An 18,260-nucleotide genomic window follows, 5' to 3' on the forward strand; every position below is an offset into this window, starting at 1 on the left:
TTACAGTATGCATTTAATTTTAGAGAGATAATCAATATACATGGATGCTCGGAGATAATATTTAATATTTTCATTGATGCAGCTATGGCATCTGCAAATTTGGTCCAGCTTGTAGGTTCGATCACTCCATACCGCCTGCATTTTCGTCTAGCAGCTCCCTAACCGTAGAAGCTTCTCAAGTCGGCGGCAACGGAAATGAAAATGACAACTGGAATTGAATTGATACCACATGTTCAAAAGCCTGCGTTGTAAGGGATAGTTTCTGTCTTTATCATCAACGGCTTCTCAGTTTTTAGGATCAAACTCTACTTCTGTTTTTTTCTGGAGTTTTATAAAGAAAACATTTTATGTAAATTATAGTCTCCAAACTTATATCTATCTGGAAAGTGACTTTCACTAAATAATTTTTGTTCTCTAGCTTTAACTGTAACTAATTACTTTTTAACTCTAATGGAAGCATATCCTCTTGTATGCTCTGTTCTTCTTACATTCGGTGCTCTCTTCTGAAATTACTTTCCTGGATTTCTTTGTGTCTGTTTTTATTCATAGCTGAATCTGAATAGAATTGTTAGAATCTAGAACCAGAGAGTGACAATATATCTACATAGCTTTGGCTAGATCTTTGTAAGGACACATGTTCCTACTGTGATTGTCTGGTGCAGTTTCCCCACAGTTCCTATTTCCAGTATCTTTTTTTTCTGCAGATGCTTCAGGTGAAGTAAAAGAAAATGATATTTTTCACTAATAAAAAATAGCACCATATGAATGGTAACATCCAGTTTGATACATAATCTGTGTTACTAAGGATGTATAAAACACATCCCTCTCCTTGTTAGTAGCTTTAAAAATTTTAAGGAGATATGACACCAAAGGCTAGAGATATCAACTCATTAGAGAGAAGAAAACCATCTGGATCTCTCAGCCTAAGGTACCTCACGTGATCTTCAATCTTCACTTCATCATTCCCAACTAACTTTTTGAATTCATCACTCATCACTTCTCTTCTCACTTCATCCAAACAAACAATATGCCCACTCTCCACATAAGGCTCATACACTTTACAGATCGAGTTCACTACCTCCAAACTCCTTTAAGTTCAAGCCCTTAGATGTTCTGAAAGATAGCATTATAACATCTGTGGCAACATCCTTGAGATCAACACTACCGTCTCCACACCAGTTGGCTGCGCCGTTCTCCAAGTCGGCGACGTAGTTTTGTGTATTCCTTAAGCTTCCTTGGCCTTGAAAACCTCAACCCACCAACGTAACTCGCCGAACCCAAACCGAATGCATAGAAGGGTTTGTGTTTGCACTTGAACCCGTCTTTCGAGTAACTGCTGACTTCATAGTGCTCATAACCTGCACCACGGAGCATCGATGAGGCTGTTTTGTAAAACTCTGCTGATTGGGTATCTGAAGGAAGAGGAGACTGGCCTGGAGTGTACCTAAACAAGTTCATACTATTCAGATTACAGAATTAAAATATAAAGGCAAATTTAGGCACACGTTTCCAAACTTTGTGCCTTGTTCCACTTGCAGATCATACACAGAGACATGACCAGGCTGAGATTCAATAGCTAATCTCAAACTCTCTTCGCACATCACCAAAGTCTGGTGAGGCAAAGAAGATAGAAGATCCATACTCCAATTCTCAACTCCATGCGCCTTAACAATCTCTATCGGCCTCGTACACTTCAGAGACACCACAAGCTCTCAAAAGCTCATCTTGAAACGCTTGAACACCTAAAGACACTCTGTTCACTCCCAGCCCCATCAACTCCTTTAGCTTCTTGCCAGGATACAATGGTGTGTCTTCTATATGCTAAAACGTCGTCTTTTAGCCAGAAGATTAAGAAGGTGGATCTAATAATACTAACCGGTCTTAGAGATAGACCGGAGAATCGGTTCGGTTCGGTGATGTCAACAATGTCGACAATCATGCATCAACAATGCATTGCTCCCAGACGTGATCAAAGAAAGAAGACACGACAAGGATCATGAAGTTTTTAAGTGATTCGACATAGATGGAACTTACATTGCCGCCAAAATAAAGAACAAAGAGCCAAGCTCTCATCCTCACTCAGTAACAAGAAAAAAAGTAACAGAAAGTTTAGACCATTACAACTGAATCTGTATTCTTCAAGGATCATTCCCTTAGCCATTTAGCTAGAACCAAATCCCACTCGCATAGCTCGCCTTCTTTGAACCACAGAGCTGTGTCACAACAAGAGCCAAAATGTCAGCAAACAAACTCAGGAAACTAAGTCAATGAAGCAACATAAATAGTTTTCATGAAATGAAACTGAACCAAACAAACAATTGGTGTAGCCAACCAAGTATGATCTTTAATCTAGTTATGTGCTCAAGCCTGATAAAAGAATGAATTAGAACCACCTTGATTTGCATTTTCTATATAAGCACTGTCTCAATGATTAACATGGGAGAATGATTTAAGAAAATAAAAAGAAGAAGATCTCACCAATCTCACGCTTTCCGTTTTCAGGACTATCACTACCATGCACAATGTTCCTGCATAGCATCAGGCAAACATCATCAAACCATTAAAACTATCTACTACACTTTGCTTGCTTCCAACAATTATTTTAAAACTGATAAAAAGAGTCCAAACCTTCCAGTTTGTACAGCGAGATCTCCTCTAATAGTGCCAGGTTCAGCTTGAAGAGGATCTGTTTTCCCAATCATCTTCCTTGCTGAAGCAACTACACCAACACCTTCCCAAGCCTATTTTCACAAGAATCAAATTATCACAAGCAATTAACTTCAATCAGGGAAAATCTGGATAAAGAGTATAATGGTCTAAGTCGTACCATACACACAACAGGGCCTGAAGTGATGTACTCAATGAGGCTAGGGAAGAATGACTTAGAGCTAAGATCCTTATAATGTTCCTGCCAATTGATAAACACACAAAAAAAAAATAAGAGTCTCACTTCAATAAGTTAGGTGATATAAATCATGATTAGGCTTAAAATTCTAAACATGTTAACATCATCAAAAACTAGATATGTGTAAAGTGGTGAATCACACAACCTCAGCTAACTCTCTAGGGCACTGGAACATCTTAAGTCCAATGAGTTTAAACCCCTTATTCTCAAAACGAGAGATGATTTCTCCAACCTATAGAGGATACCAACCACAATCAAATAGTTTAAGCCAAAGAAAGATTAGCTTAAATGCAAATCAAATTCAAAGCTAATGTAGAGGAGCTTACAAGGCCTCGTTGTATGCCGTCTGGTTTCACCATGATGTAAGTCTCCTCAACTTGCTCCTAATAGAAAAAGCATCGAAATCAAAAGTTCAATAGATTTTGCAATCCAGTAGCGGGAGGGGAAGTGCAAAACCATGGAAGCAACAAGGTGAGGAAGGAAGATTCCTCCTGACTCCTCGGAGCTGGAAGCGCGAAGACGGCGACGGGACGGAGACGTACGAGAGAATAGACGGAACTGAGGACGGAATGCTGCCAGCTCAGCGCGGAAGTTAACAGTGGTTGGAGAAGAGTTTGAACTGCAAATCGCCGGAGTTAGTCTCGGCGACGGCGAAGCGACGCAGAGAGTCCATTGACCAACCCCAGCCATTTTGTTCCCTTCCGCCTCACTCACTTCGCTTCATATCAACTCGCAAGTAAAATTACATATTTACCCTCTATCCGTTTAGACTCGGTACGGAATTTGGGTTTTACAGATCAATCCGAAAGTATTGGGGCTCAAAAGTTAAAGACAAATGACTCGTTAATTACTGCAAATTACTTTTAAAGAATTAAAACTTTGCACATTTCAACAGATTTGTCCGAATTTGGTGCTTTAATACCAAACTCAACTTTTCGACAATATCTTTCATTAATCAAAACTGTTTTGTTTTTTTTTTCTTGGTCTTCATCAATTCAAAGTGCATCTCATCAACACTCGATAGGGTCAGTTTGAGAAATAAGCAAAGCTCAGCCTCTGGGGCTCTCCTTTGCTTGGTTATTTCACGCCACGTCACATTTTGTGCAGGACTCATTGCTCACCCTTTCTTTTCATTCCTTTCATTCAACCTGTTCTTCCACAACTTCACTTTCCTCCTCTCTCTTCTGGAGAGCTTCACTTACTTCCTGTCCCTTGCCCACAACTTTTTCTTCTTCTTCTCTCGTCTGGACAGCTTCAGTTTCCTCATATCCATTGTCAAAAACTTCAGTTTCCTCATCTCCAATGTCGCCATTTTCATTTCCTTGCTCTCCCATGTCCACAACTTCTGTTTCTTCCTCTCCATTTTCCACAACTTCAGTTTCCTCCTCTCTCTTGTGGACAACTTTAGTTTCCTCTTCTCCACTGTCAAAAACTTCAGTTTCTTGCTCTCTAATGTCGCCAATTTCATTTTCTTTCTTTCCCATGACGACAACTTCGGTTTCTTTCTCTACTTTGTCTACAGCTTCAGTCTCTAGCTCTCTCATGTCAACAACTTCGGTTTCTACCTTTACAATGTCGACACCTTCGGTTTCTTCCTCTCCCATGTCCACAATTCCAGCTTCTTCACCTCCCTTGTCCTCAATTCCATTTTCTTGCTCTCCCATGCCTCCAATTTCATTTCCTTCCTCTCCCATGTCCACAACTTCAGTCTCTTGCTCTCTCATGTCAACTACTTCAGTATCTGCCTTTACCATGTCCACAACTTCAGTTTCTTTCCCTTCCATGTCGACAATTCCAGTTTCTTCATCTTTATTGTACATTTCAGCTTCTTCATCTCCCATGCCTCCAACTTCATTTTCTTGCTCTTCCATGTCCACAACTTCAGTTTCTTTCTCTCCATTGCCAACTACTTCAGTCTCTTGCTCTCTCATGTCAACTTCTTCAGTATCAACCTTTACCATCTCAACAACTTCAGTTTCCACCCCTACCATGTCGACAATTCCAGTTTCATCATCTCCCTCGTCCATAACATCAGCTTCTTCATCTCCCTTGTCCTCAACTCCGTTTTCTTGCTCTGGCACAATCTCCAACTGTTCTCTTCCTCCTTCATTTTGATTGATGAGTTCTTCATCTTCGTGGTTCACACTATCTTGTGCCTTTTCGCTTACCACTTCTTCTCTCCCATCACTTCCACTACCGAGTTGGTCTTCTACCTCTTCTCCGTGAGGGCTAACTGGCCCATTCCCTATTTGTTCCTCTCCTTCCTTTTGGTTGATGGATTTTTCATCTTCTTGGTTCCCACCATCTTGTTGTGCCCTTTGGCTTGCCGGTTTTTTATTTCCGTTATCAAGTTGGTCCTCTCTCTCTACTCCGTGAGGACTAAGCATGAGTCTTTCTTTTCTATCAAGGGTCTGCTCATCTACTTCTCCTTGGCTAAAGTGTGGCTCATCTTCTTCATCGTCCTCATCGTCCTCATCCTCGTCCATTTTCATGTACAAACCTAGCTGTTCTAACGGGTTACTGTTTCCTTCCATCTTAAAACTACCCAACATATCCGGACTACATTTGGGGCTCATCTCTTCCATGAAAGTCGGTAGTTGATCACCCTCGGCACCTGTAGCTCTAAGCATCTCCAGGTCTTCCATAAACCGCCTACCCTCGTCTATCTCCACCGTCTTTTCCAGCTGCAGCCGTCCAAAAAGTCAATCAGCGTGATTGTACAACATCATAGGACTTAAGAAAATAAAATAAAAACTTGAGAAGTCCTTTATACCTTTTGTAAGGCTTGTCGTGCAGCTTCCCTCTCTTGCTCTCTTTCCCTCCTTGCTTTCTCTGCAGCTTCTGCTTTGGCTTTCCTCCTAGCCTCTTCAACAGCTTTGGCCTCGGCTTGTAACCGTAGGTTTTCTAATCATAAGGAAATCCAAAATAGCAAGAATTGCAATAAGAAATTTAGTTAAGAGTTATGAAGTGCATAAGCACACTCGATGCGTTACAATCCAACCTTCCCTAAGCCGTTTCTCAAACTTCTCTCTTTCTATCCTCAGTTTTTCAGGATCTCCTTTTTCACCCTGAAAATTGATGGGTCAAAAATTTTGATTAAACCTTTGGAGACAATCAGACGAGATTTTTGGTCATAAGCAGGTACTTCAAAATCAACCTTAGTTAGTGTCTTCTCTCGAGCTTTCATAATGGTATCAGCAAAACGATTTTTCAACAGAGCCGCGCGCTGACGCTTTCCAGGGGAATCTTGCCTCTCAAGTGGAGCCGTCTCCTCTAAGATAGCCAAAGCACGACAGGTAAAATCATGATCTGGAAACAAACAGCTATTACCATCATTATCCATTTCTTACCCTCTGGAATGACATGTACTGCATCTATGGCGGCCGACTTTTCCCCAACATCATGCTCAACTTGACACAACTCATTTAAAGAATCTACACAGAACAAAGAATAAGTTTCGGGATAACTTTCATCCGAGCACTCCAACTTGCATACATCAATTGAAAAGAGACTAACCATTTACAACAATCTTTTCACCGTTGATATCAACTCCAGGTTCCTTTTTATCCTAAATTAAAGAGAAGATTACACTTATTCTACCGTAGTGAATTTCAATTTTAATTCCACTGTCATATACCTCTGTACTCGTAGGATTTGAAGCTTTAGTGAAATCTGTTTCACTCCTAGAGGAACTACAAGAATCAGAATCTGAAAGATAATCACAGAAATAATCAGTACAAAAGGCTCTTTCTAAGGGGGCAATTAAACAAAGAAAACCATTCTAGAATTCACCAAATCCTAGCGTAAGAAATAGCTCCTGTCATCAACTAATAAACCATACAAACAAACTACAATATCCTCTATAGCAAGGGTATAACCACAATTAGTAGAGCATAGACCCATCAACACAATTACCACAGTTCTATAATCACCAAAACAAAAACAAAACAAAAAGACAGGTAGCGATGAATCTAAGAGAGAGTTACTTTATTTCCAATCTTACATACTGTGAAAAAAAAAAGTACAATTTAAGAGAGAGAAAAAAATGATTATTCTAACGAAATAAAAGAAGGCTCGCATAAACACGAACCACTAGATGAAGAGCCTGAATCCCTACTGGAGCTACTCGAACTGCTGCGTTCATTGTTTCTACATGCAGCATCTTTGTCTATCTTGTGAGGGGGATGGCTAGAAACAGGGGGATCATTCCCACCAATTATGTCAACATCCTCGTCAATTAGCATATCACCTGTAATTAGGAATACATCAGACTCCTGATACAAATCATTTTCGACATCAAACCAAATAGCAACAAGTTACCTTTACTAGGCTGCAGAGTGGAATTACTGAATCCAGAGTCATGAGCTATCTGTTACGAGACAAGTTAAACCAAAAGTCAAATGACAAAATTTCCTGGCGCACACAAACAATCACTAAAAACTGATAAGAGATTCTTTACCTCCATCTCACAATGTTCACTCTTCTCCTGTGATTTCTTTCTGTCCTTTAGATAGTCATCCAGGAGTTTCCGAACCATGAACAAGGTTTCGTCTGAAAGCGTCTCTATATCAATCTCAATCTCAACTTCCCCAGATAGGTCATCATTGCCAATTTGCTCTTTCAGGAGATCAACAATGTTTTGTGGGAACTCTTCTAACGCGTCCAAATCTTGGCTTAGTTTTTTCTTCTCATCATCTGTCATGACCAACTTCGCAGGTTCCACCCTCAACTTGCTCTCGTTCACTGAAGCTGTATTCTTTCTTGGTGGTGCTACATTATACGGGACTTCAGACTCCAGAGAAGCAGAACTGGTTAGGTACGTGACTGGTGGTTCCATCACAGGTATCTTCTTCTCTATAGTTTTCCATCTCGACTCAAAATATGTGCTGAGATCTCGAGCCATTTTATGGTACTGGTTTCCTGGTGGGTTGTAAGCCATGGAATTTGAAAATGTAAGACGCACATCCGCTGCAAAGTCCAAAGGACTAGAGTATTCCCCATTCCGCAGTCTGCTTCTTATCGTTCCAAGATCCATCGGGTGCTTAATCACAATAAAATAGTCTGGAATATTCAGCAAAACAGGATCAACAGGGATGCGAAAAGGAAACCCCAACTTATGTGACCATAGACGATCGACCAACGTCTGGCACTCCTTCATCAATGAAGCAACCGTAGAGCTTGTTGTGACATCTAATCTAGCAGATGCTGGCCCTTTCTTACTCCGCTGCTTATCATTCCGCAAAGGACGACGCTTTTTCCCCTGTGTAGGCATCCTCCGAGACCCATCACTGCAACTATGAAGATCGCTATACGGAGACAACATAACCTTATCTGAACTAAAACATTCAACCTTCCTACGAAGCTCCCTGACCTGTTCAAGCTCCATCCTGAGCTTGTGAACCAAATGCTCTCTCTCAGACCTTAGCATATTCGACAAAGACAAAACCTCTTTAGGAACGCCGAATCTATCTCCACCATTCAAGCTAAAACGACTCCTTTTCCTCACGGGTGCCTCCTCCTCCATCTCACTATCCGTCCCACGCGGGTAACCGAAGTCATCACGCTCAACAGCTTGCATCCCTCTCGAATGCTTCCTTGCTTTACCCATCGTTCACACAGAAGAAAGACGACGACTTGGGGCTCCTTCTAATGCAATGCGGCTAGCTTCCAATAGCTGTGCACATATCAACTTGAACCACGCTTCTACGAAGTAGCAGTAATCAATCAAATCAAATCGTGTCAGTCCCTTCCACGATCAAACACCCTCCTTGTTCTCGCTCGAGCCAAGACCCGATCAATTGGCCGGATAAGAATCACAATACCAAATCAATCCGATGACGAATTGCACCCTCGGGTCAAAATCAGAATCCACGACGAGACGATACCGAAGAGAGAACCTTCTCCGACGACGAATTAGGGCACAAACCCCCAAAATTGAAACCCTAGAGAAACCTTAGACTGAGAAAAAAAAAACTACCAAAATCGATCTGAAAACCTAGATCCAGAGTTCCCAGGTATCGTTTCCACAATGAAAAAGAATCGAAATAACGAAAAGAGGTGAGAGAGAAAAAAAAAAAAAAAAAAGAGAGATCGAAGTTTTCTAGAGAAGGAGTTCTTAGAGAAGAGATGAATTGCTTTTCATGTTTTCATTTCCATGAAAAGAAAAAAGCTCCCAGAGATTCAGAAAACAGCCGCCGGAGAAATGGCGAGTTGACCGGTAGAGACCCAATGACGAACGAGTTTGCTTGTCTACTTATAGATCCGAAGAGGATGATCAACCCGCCGCCTTTAATCGGATCTAAGCCGTCAATTTGCAAGCCGAAAAAAATCTAAACGGCTGTAAATATTCGTTCGATATTTACCGTCGAGATTAGATCCAACGGCTGGTAAAAATACTACGATCCATCTCTTTAATTTATTTGTGAAAGATCTCATTGAGTCCATTCGGAAGATGCCACGTGTTGATGAAGTGCGTGTAATAGACGCGATCGTCGACCGACATTTCCTCCACTACCTTGACTATGTTACCCAGTTAACGCGCCTTGTAAACCGTGTCTGAATAACACGTGCCAACTGGATAAGCTTGTTCCCATTAATCATTTTATTTTTAGGCCCTCATAAAGGCCCAATGGCCTACTAATAAATATCAAAAGGCAGCCTATCAGTGTCTTTTTGAGTTATGGTATGGGCTTGTGAAGAATGTTAATGTACGCATGTCTACACCGTATGGATGGATACAGAGTTCCAGACATGACTCTTTCTGGTGTTGCCTTGAGTACCAATGAATCTGAGCTGCAAATTTTCTATCAAAGTTGTTTACTGATTCGATAAAGAGAGGAATGTTGAGAGACTGTCACAGTGCAGAAAAAAACAGCTCAAGTTGTCAGACAGGAAACAGCAGATTATAATCAAGACCGTTTTGGTCGGAAGCATACATTATTCTCCCGAAGTTTAAGATTAGACGAAAAGACAAAGCGCAAAAGACTAGAAAAAACTGTCATTCCGCAGATGAGAAGATATATAATAGATGTGTGTCTCTCTTGTAGGAAGGAAAAGAATGGATTCTAACCAGAAGAGATGACTGCCTTGAGCAAGTCTTTCATCATCAGGACAATGCTTTCTGAACCTCTGACGTAACTTCTTGTGGAGCCTTCTCAGCATGGATGTTTGTAAGAACAGCCTTCTTCGCGTAGTAGTCAATCACCTGTGAGTAATGAAAGAACATGAACATGAGGATGCTTAAAACCAACAATGAACTACAAAAAGAATAGGAATCAATACCGGTTCAGTTTGAGTGTGGAAAGCAGCAAGTCTTGACCTTAGAACCTCAGCGTTATCATCTTTGCGTTGGATCAGAGGCTCTCCGGTAATCTTCCATGGAAAATGATAGAAAGAATAGGTTTTGGACAGATGTTTAAGGAGGGGTTTGCATAAACAGACAAAAGGTATCGAAGTTTATAGTGATTCTTTTTTTTTTTTAAATTGAATTTATTGTGATTCTTACATCATCAACGCCAGGAGTTTTGGGAGGCGCGAATTTGGTGTGGTAACTCCTGCCACTCGACGGGTGGATCCATCTCCCGGTTATTCTTTCCTCCAGGACTGAGTCATCAATAGCAAAGTTGAGAACTTTGTCGATTCCAGTTCCTCGCTTCTTAAGCATCTCATCTAGCTGCAAACAAACAACAAACCCCCAATAAACAACCAAAAGAGCAAAAAAAAGAGAGAAAAAACTGAGAGAGTTTTCTAATGAACAGGACCTTCTCTGCCTGAGCAACAGTCCTGGGAAACCCATCAAGGATAAAACCTTTCTGACATTTTGGCTTGTTCATGGCTTCATCAATTATACCAACAACCAGTTCATCAGTAACAAGCGCTCCCTGCAAAAAAGAGCAATGGAAACAATGAGCAAACAAAGATGTTTCTCAAAGAAGGAAAATTTAGAAAGAAAAAAAAAGTGGTTACCTTGTCCATAGCTTCTTTGGCCTTGAGACCAAGAGGGGTCTTGGAAGCAACAGCAGCTCTTAACATGTCCCCAGTGGATAAATGACACAAGCAAAACTCATCCTTCACTATTGGAGATTGTGTACCTTTCCCTGACCCTGGAGGTCCTGGCAGAACCAAATAATGTAACATTTAGATCTACAAAGCCTCAGTAATCACACAGGTGCGCTAAGCTGCTTATTGATTCCCCCCCCAAAGAAAGAGACTAACTTATTAACATTACAATCATCTTTGCCATTAGCAGACACAAATGATGAAACTTTAGATCTAAAAGTCTGAAGTCAAAACAACGAACAAACAGAACCACTTGAGAAGAAACCTAAGTGTAACTACACGACTCGTTCAAGCTCTCACTGATACAATCTCTCAGATCTAAAAAAGGATAATTGATCGATGACGTACCTATGAAGATGAGGCGTTTGTCGGGCTTTTGTGAACATTTGAGACGGCGGAGGAGCTCGGACATGAGATCCACGGTCTGAACATCTTCCAAATCCGCCATAGCTTCCGATCTAGTTTCGCGTACTGTTTAGCTTAAAGGGTTTTGGCCTTTGCTATAGTCAAAGGGATATAACAGTTAACCGGAGCCGGGTTTCCCAAATTCGGGTCTCTTAGTTTGGGTCGGAGCTCCTGATCTCACTTAAGACTTTTGAGTCTTTCACTTAGGCCTATTGAAGATCTCATTTGGCCCAATCAATGGCCCATGTCAAAATAACCTCTTCTCTTTGAAAGAAAATAAATTAATTTATGTTTTTTTTAACATATTTATTGGCTTACTTATGGTATAGAATTCAGAATTGAGATTTTTAGTTTGTTTTGTTATTTTATAAATATAATTCCTCACTTTTTTTTTCATCAAAGTCATCGAGATTGGATTATGTAGCAAAAGATAACAAAGTTAGAACAATAATTAATTAAAAGGAAATAGCAGAATATAGAAGACAATAGAATACGATTAACTATTGGAAGTTAGACCATGAACTGGAATATTCGGAAGTAATTTTGGCTCCAAGCTCAAGATCAATCTTCTGGATTGCTTGAGCCATCTTCAAGCAATGATCTCTAACCACTGGGTTATTGAACACGTTGACAATGCTAGAACCAATGTACGTATGTCTTTGTCCTCTTTCACAAAGGAGCACTTGAAAGGAACTTCTTGAGAGGTCACTGCACGGTTGACTCCTTTGAAAATATTGGCTTCTTGAGAGGTCACTGAAGGGTTGACTCCTTTGGAGAGATCGGCTTTGGAGTGACCTAGACCTTTGGAGAAAATATAATTCCTTACTTTGCTATAAATAAAATTAAACTACTTTCACAACTCTCTCAAGAAACATTGTTTGGTTTAATATAAAGAGTTCAGTGTTATATTTTCTTTTGAAAAAACTGATAATAATTTTATTTGTTTCCTTTCAAAATCGCTCCATGAATAATAGGGGATTTCATACGCACAGTCTATGAAGCATGGAAACATTTATATTTTCCTGAGTTTGATATAAATTATTCAGAACTTTCTTTGCAGAAAAAAAAATAGCTTAATTTTCTCCACATTCTTTTTTGGTTTAACAAGAGTTCACTTTTATATTTTCTGTTGTCAAATTGATTATTAATGTTATTTATTTCCTTTTTTAATAGTTTCATAAATAATAGAAGACTTTCCATACACACAATACACAAATCTATGAAGCATGTAAACGTTTTTCAGTACAACGCTATGTACACTAATACTGATCACCATCTTCAGCCTGCAATTGAGAAGCATACTGCAAATTCCACAAGATATCTTCAAACGATGGCCGGCTTAACGATTCAGGAGAAACACATTTGTTCATAAGAGCTATCACTCGTATCAAAGATCCATTCCGACAAGTAGCTTGTACTGTCGGATTCACCATTCTCCTCCTTCCTTCCTCACTCTCCAGCGATGCCTGAAACACAAAGCAGAGACCAAGATCACAACTTTTTTTCTTACACAAGTACAATGATTAAAGTATTTGATCTTCTGAAAGAACCTCGTACCAATTCATCTCGGAGAAATGCTTCTTCTCTGGCTGAAACAGATGGTCCAACGATTGCTTGTAGAAGAATCAATCCGAAACTGTAGACATCATCTTCTAACCTTGACATTTGCCATGATTTTGCTATTTCCTGATCAAGAAAAGTTGTGACGTGAGTGACAAGTATTAGGTTTTGACATGTTAAGATCATAACCACTAAGGTCACACATTGCAGCTAAACAAGTCTTGGTTACAGTTTACAAAACCGGTAACAAAAACAAGAAGGGAAGCATAGCAACAAGTTGTTTAGTCCCGATACAACCAGTTCAGAACAGAAACAGAACCACTAAGCTCACTAATTGCAGCTACTAGTCTTGGTTAGAAAACCGGTTAACAAAAAACATCAAAATCAAGAAGGGAAGGCATAGCACCAAGTGGTTTAGTCGGGATAAAACCGGTTCAGAACAGAAACAGAACCACTAAGCTCACTAATTGCAGCTAAACTAGTCTTGGTTACAGTTTACAAAACCGGTTAACAAAAAACATTAAAAGCAAGAAGGGAAGCATTGCACCAAGTAGTTTAGTCCGGATAAAACCGATTCAGAACAGAAACAAAAGACTAGAGTAACGAGCTTAACTGTGTTGTGTCTGGTTGCTTCAGAGACAATGGACAAACCATAATCACTCAGCTTAGCAAACCGGTGCTGGTTAAGCAAGACATTGTTAGTCTTGAGTCTATTACTAAAGAATCCAGGAATCACTCCAGTGTGAAGATAATGAACAGCCTTTGCAACACCCGTAAGAACAGTCAGTCTCTCTGACCAGTTCATAGCCTTACCCCAACTATCATCTGCAGAAAACCAACAAAAAATTTGTCAGAAATCTCCAATTTTTTTTGGCTAAAACGCAACAAAGTTTTGATCTTCAAACCTGAGAGACAAGATTGAAAGTTTCCATTTGGAATGTACTCATAAATCAAGAAGACTTTCTCAACACTGTAATCATCTTTTCCACCACAGTCTATGCAATGACCCAGCAAGCAAACTAGGTTTGGGTGTCTAAGCTTGGCAAGCAAGTCAAGCCTCAGTTTTAGATTCCTTATTGAGTATTTCTTTGATGACGGCAAACATCTTATAGCCACTTTAGTTCCATTCTCAAGAGTTCCTTTGTATAGCTGAAAGATTACAAGCAAAGTCTTAGAATTTGATGGTGAAAACACACATGATGTCATGAAACTTACCGCGCCATACAAGGAACTTTCACCGAGAATAGCAGTTTTGTCAAAGTTCTTTGTAGCTTGAACTATCTCTTCCAAGGTAAACTGTCTACATACCGGTAAATCCTCTGTACCAAACTTTGATGTTTCAGAAATGTACCCTAATCACAATCACAAACCCATAAACAAAAGAGTTGTAAGTCTCTTTATCACAATATGTATCGATGTTTTTGTCGAAAATCTTACTTGCATTTGAGAGTATCTCAGAGGAGAATCCAATGGATGGACGGCTATCTTGAACTGTCTTATGGCTCATTTGCCTCTTTGTGACTCCTTTTCTTCTAAGTAATATGAACACACCGCAGAGTAGAACCAATGCAGCCATTGATACACCAATGATCAGACCGACCAAAGCTCCTTTCTTCCATCCTCTTTGTCCTGGTCTATTTGCAGCTTCAGCCTCGGCTTCAGCTTCAGCATGTTCCTCAGCGCGGACTTCTTTAACACAAAAAGATACTGGATGCTGCTGTTTCTCTAGAGACAAACAGTTTCCATTGACTCTCACTTGCTTGCTGCTCAAGCAACGAGGGACGTTTCCGGTTAACTTGTTGTCTGAAATGTCTACAAACCAGAGTTTGCTTCCACATTTGAGATCATAAGGAAGTGAACCACTCAGAGAGTTTGACCTCAAATCGATATACTCGATTGTGGACAAGGATAGTAATGAAGAATGCAGCTCTCCAAATAGCTTATTGCTCTCAAAGCTAAGAACTTTGAGGTTTGCAAATGAATCAAACCAGCTAGGTAACGTGCCATTGAAGAAGTTATGATCAAACCTGAAGGTCTCAAGCTTTACCATCGAAGACAACTTGGGCGGTACTGAACCAAACAGAAAGTTATCACTCAAATCCAAATACTCAAGCGAAGTTAACCTATGAAGTTTCTCAGGGAGGTGACCCCAAATCCCTAGAGAAGACAGAGTAAGAACCCTAAGTGACTTAAGCCTTGACAGTGTAGTGACAAAGGACTCAATAGAGAATCTTTCAGACAAGGTCACGTTAGGGACAGCAAAACCCTGAAAGCTTCTTGCTTTTTCTGATGATTTGTCGCCGAAGATGTTCAGCTCTGTGACTGAGTTAGAGAAACAAGTGATGTTCATGGACGGCGATGGTTGTAAGTAGCAGAAACTGGTCTTGTGATCGAACCAAGACTCGAGCTGCTTTGGATATTCCAAGTGCTTTTTCAGCTGGAGAAGGACTTGCGCTTGTGAAGCTTGGAGTTGAGATGAGCCTAAACTGTAGAAACTCCATAGGAGAGATAACAAGAAGATGAATTTAAAGAAACCCATTTTGTCAGTTCTCGGTTTCAGACAAGATCTGCAATAAAATAGTAACACAGACAAGACGCTTCAGAGAATAAAAACACAATAGTACAAAAAAAAAAACAGAGTAATCTTGAGAAACAGAGCTTTTCAATATGTAGAACAAGAACAAAGTAGTTACCTTTAAACTTAGAACGTTTCAAAGGTTAAAAGAACAGAGCATATCGATGATTCAGAGGAAAAAGAGAGTGAGACTTTCAGTCACCGACACATATTAGTGATCGTGTAAGAAAGAAGATTAAAAAGCAAGAATCTTTAACGCGTGAAAGAGAGAGAGAGAGAGAGATAAACAGAGTATTTGTTCAGGGTTTGTTTAAGTGAGAGAGTATAGTAGTAGTTGTAGTATTATATTCAAGAATCTTTCTTTTCAATATGCATGAGTTAAATTCTGGTGGGGTTACCTAAAGAAAGTGACTTTATTTAATTTTATTATCTATTTAGAAAAATATAAAAGTAAAAAGACAAATCTTTCTCCATAATGTATACAATTATTTATACAAGTGTTCTTATAATAATGGGTTTTTTGTATTTGATATCGAGATTACATTATTTTTGAACATTTAGTACATAAGCTTTTGTGCTTGTGTGGATATAATTGGGACCAAGTTATTCCGGAAGAAACCAAAGGAGAAGATGTTAAATGTGGCGTCATATGTAGTTCATTAGCAATGACATGTTAATTTGATTTATCCTCTTCTCTTTGGAAAATGGCAATAAATAATACAAGAAATTTCACTGGTATATCAAAATAAATAATAAGACGGTCGTCAAATGAAATACTAGAAACATTAAAGCTGAATAAAATATAACTATAGAACTTTTCAAAAATGGTTTTAGTCAGTTAATGACATTATGTTTTTCTGTATTTTTGTAAGAAGTGGTGGGTGAACATTTAAATGAATTGGTTGAAGAGGCATAGGGAATTGAGTTACTTTGTTTGTTTGCTACACAACCTGTCCTTGGAGTACTTCTAATTCGAGTGTTTAAAAGTCAAAGTATGTGTTCCGTGTTCACTCCTCTATGTTCTATCCACACTGCGCATTATTCATTATTAGAAATCAAATGATTAAAAAAAAAAAAAAAAACAACCGACTGTGGTTTGTTTGTGTGTGAATCGGGGCCGGACATTTTATCAGTTAGATTTGATTAGACTCGTTATTCGTTTCGATTCGATCCAAAAATTCTGGATATCCGTAAACTTTCGAAGCAAATCAAATGCGAAAAATTAATATCCGTTAAAATCGAAGCAAATCACAAATATTAAAATTGCGGGAAGCGGATATCCGACCCGATCCGTCAATATATAAATACATGTATATCTTGATTATATTTAAAGTTTTTAATATATAAAATTATATAATTATTATTCTAACATATGATTTGATAAATTTTATTCACATTATTAATTATATAAAAGTATTACATAAAAGGAAGAGAACACATTTATGACAATTATAATTTTTTTCTTAAGTTTTTTGTTATTATAATTGTTAACTAAGTTCAAAATTTTTACAAAATATGTAGATTCACTACCTCTTTTAATTTTTATCATATATATCATGCAAAAAATTATTTTACAAAACAAATTTGTATCAAAATTTTAAGATTATTTGTATTAATGAAAACATATGAGATATTCGTAGGTATTCGTAAATATCCGCAAATATCTATTTATTTTTTGGATATCCGTTTTTCCGAATATCCGTATTTTTCAAAGCAAAACAAATCGAAAAATTAGATATCTGTGAAATACGAAACAAATCACAAATACCTTTAAAAACTCGGATATCCGATCCAGGCCTGGTGTGATCCGGTCCAGGCCTGGTGTGAATTGTGATCTTTGATCTATAAGAAAATATCTGACCACAGCAATGCACTTGTAGCTTGATACGATTGATGTGCTATTTTGTAGTTTTTCAATCAATAAATTTGGATGTAATAACTTTATGCACATTAATTTTCACTCATCTACGTTATTTTCATATTAATCAAACACGTGTATATAGCTGTCGGGAAATAATGGAGCCTGGTTTGCGTATATATGAGGTAAATGTGATGCTTCCTAACATGTTTTCATTTATGTTTTAACTATGTGTTTTCCAAAAAAAAAATTTAATCTAACTTATATTTAAAAATAAAGTTTATTAAATATTATAAATTTTACTATTTTCTTACTAATATTTAATATAGATTTGATATATATTAAATCAATTTGTATAAAAATAATAAAAATGATAAAAAATTGTATAATTATCAAAAATTTAGCCTAAACAATATTTATAAAATTTGTAGATATATAAGAAACTAAAGATCTTACAATTAGATATTTAATTTTTTTTAAATTGTAGAAATTTTTAAAAGCTTTGGTAATAAAAATTGTATAATTATACAAAAGTAATAATATTTCAAAATTTGAAATGTTATATATGAATATATTTATTTTATAGATGATGTATTAACTATTACCATATTTAAAAAAGTTTACTAAAAAAAAATATCAATATAAAATGTAATATATGAATTATTACCATATTCTAATAAGTTTGCCAAAAATATAAATCAACATTAAATAAAATTATCAATGTTATTTTTTTTTTTTAAGTCATGTCATCAATTTCAGTAGTCATGCCATATTTGTTTTATGAAATTGATTGTAGAGATGACATATGGCAAAACCACTTCGCAAATATAGTCTAGGAGATAGTTTAAACTTTTATGTATCTTAGAGCTTGATTATCCCTAAAACTCTTAATGGGGTTC

The 18,260-nt window shown here is 38.1% G+C and overlaps 4 protein-coding genes and 1 pseudogene across 7 annotated transcripts; all 5 read right to left on the bottom strand.

Moving 5' to 3' along the window:
- Window positions 1–714: 714 nt before the first annotated feature.
- On the bottom strand, window positions 715–1,807 carry LOC106317835 (annotated as a pseudogene).
- Window positions 1,808–1,978: 171 nt separating this feature from the next.
- LOC106317834 (nucleoside diphosphate kinase II, chloroplastic) lies at window positions 1,979–3,635 on the bottom strand. The gene is made up of 7 exons (XM_013755611.1): window positions 3,362–3,635; window positions 3,232–3,288; window positions 3,051–3,137; window positions 2,828–2,908; window positions 2,629–2,741; window positions 2,479–2,528; window positions 1,979–2,213 (listed from the first exon to the last, which is right to left on the bottom strand). Exons 1-7 carry the CDS (start codon window positions 3,593–3,595, stop codon window positions 2,146–2,148), a joined length of 690 nt encoding a protein of 229 aa, XP_013611065.1. The 5' UTR covers window positions 3,596–3,635; the 3' UTR covers window positions 1,979–2,145.
- A 232-nt stretch (window positions 3,636–3,867) lies between these two features.
- Window positions 3,868–9,007, bottom strand: LOC106317832 (transcription factor GTE10-like). 4 transcript variants are annotated; one of them, XM_013755609.1, is made up of 11 exons: window positions 7,365–9,006; window positions 7,226–7,274; window positions 6,996–7,154; window positions 6,543–6,613; window positions 6,422–6,473; window positions 6,256–6,339; window positions 6,063–6,178; window positions 5,907–5,973; window positions 5,679–5,809; window positions 4,961–5,589; window positions 3,868–4,930 (listed from the first exon to the last, which is right to left on the bottom strand). In XM_013755609.1, the coding sequence occupies exons 1-11, from the start codon at window positions 8,511–8,513 to the stop codon at window positions 4,045–4,047; spliced, it is 3,393 nt and encodes a 1,130-aa protein (XP_013611063.1). In that variant the 5' UTR covers window positions 8,514–9,006; the 3' UTR covers window positions 3,868–4,044. The 4 variants fall into 4 exon arrangements, with proteins under 4 accessions (XP_013611063.1, XP_013611062.1, XP_013611061.1 ...); XM_013755608.1 differs by having other exon boundaries at window positions 3,868–4,229; window positions 4,260–5,589; XM_013755607.1 differs by having other exon boundaries at window positions 3,868–5,589.
- Window positions 9,008–9,742: 735 nt separating this feature from the next.
- Window positions 9,743–11,518, bottom strand: LOC106315510 (adenylate kinase 4). Its single transcript, XM_013753256.1, has 6 exons — window positions 11,312–11,518; window positions 10,871–11,016; window positions 10,666–10,785; window positions 10,410–10,577; window positions 10,187–10,276; window positions 9,743–10,109 (listed from the first exon to the last, which is right to left on the bottom strand). Exons 1-6 carry the CDS (start codon window positions 11,409–11,411, stop codon window positions 10,011–10,013), a joined length of 723 nt encoding a protein of 240 aa, XP_013608710.1. The 5' UTR covers window positions 11,412–11,518; the 3' UTR covers window positions 9,743–10,010.
- A 1,091-nt stretch (window positions 11,519–12,609) lies between these two features.
- LOC106319253 (probable inactive leucine-rich repeat receptor-like protein kinase At3g03770) lies at window positions 12,610–15,818 on the bottom strand. The gene is made up of 7 exons (XM_013757530.1): window positions 15,622–15,818; window positions 14,366–15,495; window positions 14,144–14,280; window positions 13,834–14,077; window positions 13,542–13,753; window positions 12,926–13,054; window positions 12,610–12,834 (listed from the first exon to the last, which is right to left on the bottom strand). Exons 2-7 carry the CDS (start codon window positions 15,465–15,467, stop codon window positions 12,628–12,630), a joined length of 2,031 nt encoding a protein of 676 aa, XP_013612984.1. The 5' UTR covers window positions 15,468–15,495; window positions 15,622–15,818; the 3' UTR covers window positions 12,610–12,627.
- Window positions 15,819–18,260: the final 2,442 nt, after the last annotated feature.

The sequence above is a fragment of the Brassica oleracea genome, chromosome C9 (genome assembly GCF_000695525.1).
Source record: "Brassica oleracea var. oleracea cultivar TO1000 chromosome C9, BOL, whole genome shotgun sequence".
Lineage (NCBI taxonomy): Eukaryota > Viridiplantae > Streptophyta > Magnoliopsida > Brassicales > Brassicaceae > Brassica > Brassica oleracea.

Bases quoted from the DNA above. Each gene is read 5' to 3' on its own strand.
- LOC106317834 (XM_013755611.1), bottom strand. From the start codon at position 3,595: ATGGCTGGGGTTGGTCAATGGACTCTCTGCGTCGCTTCGCCGTCGCCG. The intron at 3,289-3,361 runs GTTTTGCACTTC...TTTTTCTATTAG, and splicing joins CTCACCTTGTTGCTTCCATG to GAGCAAGTTGAGGAGACTTA. The intron at 3,138-3,231 runs GTAAGCTCCTCT...TATCCTCTATAG, and splicing joins ACGGCATACAACGAGGCCTT to GTTGGAGAAATCATCTCTCG.
- LOC106319253 (XM_013757530.1), bottom strand. From the start codon at position 15,467: ATGGGTTTCTTTAAATTCATCTTCTTGTTATCTCTCCTATGGAGTTTC. The intron at 14,281-14,365 runs GTAAGATTTTCG...GATTGTGATTAG, and splicing joins TGAGATACTCTCAAATGCAA to GGTACATTTCTGAAACATCA. The intron at 12,835-12,925 runs GTACGAGGTTCT...TTTGTGTTTCAG, and splicing joins CATTTCTCCGAGATGAATTG to GCATCGCTGGAGAGTGAGGA.
- LOC106315510 (XM_013753256.1), bottom strand. From the start codon at position 11,411: ATGGCGGATTTGGAAGATGTTCAGACCGTGGATCTCATGTCCGAGCTC. The intron at 10,578-10,665 runs GTCCTGTTCATT...GTTTGTTTGCAG, and splicing joins CTGTTGCTCAGGCAGAGAAG to CTAGATGAGATGCTTAAGAA. The intron at 10,277-10,409 runs GTAAGAATCACA...TTTCCATGGAAG, and splicing joins AAACTCCTGGCGTTGATGAT to ATTACCGGAGAGCCTCTGAT.
- LOC106317832 (XM_013755607.1), bottom strand. From the start codon at position 8,513: ATGGGTAAAGCAAGGAAGCATTCGAGAGGGATGCAAGCTGTTGAGCGT. The intron at 7,275-7,364 runs GTAAAGAATCTC...GTCTCGTAACAG, and splicing joins GTGAACATTGTGAGATGGAG to ATAGCTCATGACTCTGGATT. The intron at 6,614-6,995 runs GTTCGTGTTTAT...ATTATCTTTCAG, and splicing joins TTCAGGCTCTTCATCTAGTG to ATTCTGATTCTTGTAGTTCC.